Genomic DNA, 4,266 nt, shown 5'->3' with positions numbered 1-4,266 from the left:
AGCGCTTCGAGGAAACCGGACCCACAACATGTGATCACTCACTAATATAGTTTTATATCAGCAACGTAGTCATTATATGTCAGCGGTGGGGATGCAAAGCACATATAATAAACTCAGGGCAAAAAGTGAGGGATAGTAAAAAATATCTGGTTAATATTTAGTGAATAAGAGACTCGAGTTTCCTATGTTACAACTGTACAAGAGACAGGTTGACGGGCAAGAAAATAACATCTTGAATGAAAAATTATAATATATACTTTACAATAGATTTGTAAAACAATGTGTAAATGAATGCAAATACTTGTGTACAAAACTATTAAAAAAACCTTAACCTTATTGAGATAGATACTTGTTAAGGGTCTTAATAGTGTAAAATATGTGCTTTATGTACTTTTCATAATTTAAAAATATTTGTGCATGTACAAGTAGGAATAATGAAAAGAAAAATATAACCAATATATAAAGGTATGTAGGGGTCTATATATATGTATGTAATAGTATAATTTAATATAATATAGTTTTACTAAATATGTTACTACTACTACCACTACTAATGTTGATATTATAAGAATTTAATATATATAATCCGGTACAATGTGCAGTTATATTGTTGTTTTAAATGCACAGCCGGTCAATTAATGATGAAAAATTATTATCGAAATTTTATGTGTATCCACTTTTGTACAAGAAGAAAGATCATTTTATTAAAAAAAAATTGCATGGTACAAGACAGCAGTAGCATTACTGGGACTAAAGAAATATTTTATATATACAAATTATGAATTAAACTCCAGGTACGTTGTTAGACGTGACTGGTCCCTCTTATACAGTTATTACGGTATTTGGAGCGTCGCAAATCAGCGGTCACTGTCGCTCTCTCGGCGCATAGCTAGCACAAGCTGAACTGCGTAATTTCATGTGTGATGTCGCTGAATACGAAGAGGAGTATCAATGCGGTCTCTACATAGTTTACTTTCTAGAAACACCCTTTAAAAGCTGCAGAGTGATAAAAAAGGTTGTGCTGCAGTGGGTACTCATTTCAAAATGAACACCCGGCTGTTAGCTAACAAGCTTATGTAGCAACAAAACGTTTAGATTCATTGCTAGCGAGCTAATCGACCTGTAGATAAATTGTACACACTGATTGATAACATGGCAGAATCATCGCCACTATCAGGGGTTAATGTTGTTTTGGTCATGGCCTATGGAAGTTTGGTAAGGAGCTACGATACAGTTTTGGTTACTAGCTGTTTAGCACACATTCAATAATGCTGAATTTAAGATCCTGTGCTGTTGTGTTCTGTTTTTGTGTGCAGGTTTTTGTGCTGCTGTTTATCTTCGTCAAAAGGCAAATCATGCGTTTTGCAATGAGATCCCGTCGGGGACCCCATGCACCCATTGGCCACAATGCGCCTAAGGTAAAATTGATCATTTTATATGCCTGGTTTCCTCTCGTGTTGTCAGACACAAGCTGAATATGCAGCAGCTGATGTTGGTGCAAGAGTTCACGAGTCTGTGTATTTTCTATATATATGTATTTACAGGGTTTGAGGGAAGAGATTGACTCCAGGCTGTCCAAAGTCCAAGAGATTTGTTTCGAACCTCGTCTCCTATCAGAAGAAGACGACAGACTGAAGCAGGGATTGCAGATTAGTCAGTCAATTTTTCAACTCAACTTGTTGCCACCTGAATGTATTAGCACTGCATATTGTCTTTTATTATGTGATCTGAAAACAAAACCCTATTTGTCTTTTGCTCTCTGTACTGTAGGTTGCTACAACTACCTGTACAGAATGAAAGCTCTGGATGCCATCCGTGACTCAGGTGAAACATTAGAATTGCTGGTTAAACTTATTGATTCTGCAGGTACATGCATAATTCTCCTCATCATCACGTCACATAATTGATTACATTATTCTCACACTCATTGCCATCATCATCTAACAAATCCTCTTGTGGAAAAACAGCAGTATACCCTTTCATCAAAAACAATCTTAAATCTGTTTCTCCTTTAAACTTTGTGTTTGAAATGATACATTTTGCTCAATGAATTTATGTCTGTACTTAAGTCGTGAGTTTGCAGAGAGACAGTTTCGCTGTTGGTAGTATTGAAATGTCATGTTTTCTAACCTTCACTTCTTGTTCCTTCCTGTTTGGATCTCAGGAATTCCTCTGCAGGAGATAAGCCGCAGTCCTACTGCGTTTACAGGACGCAACTTCAGGAACTGGCTGCTAGAGTTGCGCAACTCCCACTCACTGATAAAGAGCAGCCACAGCGCGCTCATTGACCGATTGCTTGAGGGCTACGACAGCGCTCGCCATGGGACTGGGGTGTGTACTCGTGTTTTTGTGGCTGTGTCTGAAATCACCCCCTTGTTCATTCATTTACTACTCCCTATAAATAGACACTCAATATTAAACTCCATAGTGAGCAATAGATTGATCTTTCTCTGACACTTACCGATCATCATTTTTTGTCATCACTAACAGCTGTTGAGTCAAACAATGGTGATCTTTACTAATCTGATCTATAAAATACAGTTTTGCATTGTGTGCTTGTTAGCAGAAAGTAATGTACATACAATAGTAACTACTTTTTTTGGTTCATTGTGGAATTTTTGAGGGCAATATATAGTGAATACATTTACTTTTATGATGGACTCAGTGTGTGTGACAATGGTAGGGGATGAAAGGAAAATATAATGGGTTTAACATATATGCCATTAGCTGTTGTAACTTGTTACTGATTTGATTTTAACTCTACGTTTCAGGTGTTTGGGGAGGCAGAGTTTCTTGAATACCAGCAGGCTCTCAACGAACTAGCTGATGTGTAAGTACTGTCATACTGGTCCAGACTTGACATTGTTAGTCTTGTAAAATTGTTGGTCTGCATTGCTCAAACCAACAGGGTGAGGCGTTGTGCATGCTTTAGCAAGTAATCACCTCAACAGTTTTAAGTTCTTAAAAATAAAGCGATTGGAGAAAAAAAAAAAGAGAAAATTGTATGACAGTTCACATTGCCAGTCTGCTTTTCATTGATGAACAAAATGGTTGATTGACAGTCAAGTTGAACTCATTTTAAATATGTATATTTAAGTGGACGCCATCATCTGTATATATAAATATATGATATGTAATATATTCTGAGCTGTAAAAACATTTATAGCGGCGCAAGCTGGCAGCAAGCTTCATGATGTATTATGCCTTTTATTAGCGCAATCACACATAATAAAGGGAAGATCTTCCCACAGAATCACCTATGTGCACTCATCTTTTCAGCTTGTGACAATCTATTTTTAAACAACTTTCTTCCCACTTCTGTTCAGTGTTACTGCTGCTACTTCACTGCCATTTTATCCATGAATATGATTATTTTACTATTATTAATCATACATTGTATTTGTCCACTGCCAACCATTTACATCTGGTTTCTGTCTCCTCCAACAGGGTGAAGGCCTATTCCAGCACCACCAGTCTGGACCAGTATCACCAGTCAGCAGCCAAGGACTTGACAGGATCTCCGGTCCGCAGCACTCCTTCCACCATCCAGGTCACCTACCTGCCCTCTACTGGCCAGCGCAGCAAGAGGCCCAAACACTTTCTGGAGCTCAAAAGTTTCAAAGACAACTACAACACACTGGAGAGCACGCTGTGAAACACTGCTGTTACAGACTGTCAGAAAATGTTGGTATGGTGTGTGTGACCATGTCTGCACAATGGTTACACAGCCTACTGAGAAACAATAAATTGTAAGAGGCTGTAACTTTGTTTTCCAACTGAGCTGTAAAATTGTGATCCAAAATTAAGTTTGGGAAAACTTCTATTTTCTATAAGTTAAGTTATTTAAAATACTTTTTTTTTAATAACGGCTGTTAAAATCTTGTTGTCACAAGATTTAGTTCCTTTCATTATGATGAAGCCCTTATGTGGATGTGTTACACCAACGGCTTTGATTTCATTTTGGACCTAATGAGTGTGTTCAGAGGACAAATGATTGTAGCCAACCTGGCAAGGTTTTCATTGTCATTTTTGTAATAACAGCAAAATTAATGACAAATCACCTGGATTCATTTTTATTTTTTTCTCAAAAGTCCAAATGTAAATATGGATGTACTTTTTGATTGATTGATTGTGTTTGTAGGGATGTAAGATATTTATATGGACGATTATAACTTATTCAATTGATAATGTGTGATTTTTGTATTTATGTGAGGTTGTATACTTTTGTTGTATGAGATAAAAAACCTCACAAACAACAAACATATT

General features: G+C 36.8%; 1 protein-coding gene across 1 annotated transcript; it reads left to right on the top strand.

Annotated features, from left to right (window-relative positions):
• The first annotated feature begins 864 nt into the window (after positions 1-864).
• On the top strand, positions 865-4,260 carry LOC130183381 (protein C1orf43 homolog). Its single transcript, XM_056398713.1, has 7 exons — positions 865-1,215; positions 1,317-1,418; positions 1,545-1,653; positions 1,771-1,824; positions 2,165-2,331; positions 2,772-2,830; positions 3,448-4,260. The coding sequence occupies exons 1-7, from the start codon at positions 1,153-1,155 to the stop codon at positions 3,653-3,655; spliced, it is 762 nt and encodes a 253-aa protein (XP_056254688.1). The 5' UTR covers positions 865-1,152; the 3' UTR covers positions 3,656-4,260.
• The last annotated feature ends 6 nt before the right edge of the window (positions 4,261-4,266 follow it).

The sequence above is a fragment of the Seriola aureovittata genome, chromosome 16 (assembly GCF_021018895.1).
Source record: "Seriola aureovittata isolate HTS-2021-v1 ecotype China chromosome 16, ASM2101889v1, whole genome shotgun sequence".
Classification (NCBI taxonomy): domain Eukaryota; kingdom Metazoa; phylum Chordata; class Actinopteri; order Carangiformes; family Carangidae; genus Seriola; species Seriola aureovittata.
The sequence above is the reverse complement of the archived record's forward strand: the minus strand, read 5'-3'. Positions and strand labels throughout refer to the sequence as shown.

Coding starts and splice junctions, on each gene's coding strand:
- LOC130183381 (XM_056398713.1), top strand. CDS start 1,153: ATGGCAGAATCATCGCCACTATCAGGGGTTAATGTTGTTTTGGTCATG. Junction 1,419..1,544: donor TTGGCCACAATGCGCCTAAG/GTAAAATTGATC, acceptor ATGTATTTACAG/GGTTTGAGGGAAGAGATTGA. Junction 1,654..1,770: donor GAAGCAGGGATTGCAGATTA/GTCAGTCAATTT, acceptor TCTGTACTGTAG/GTTGCTACAACTACCTGTAC.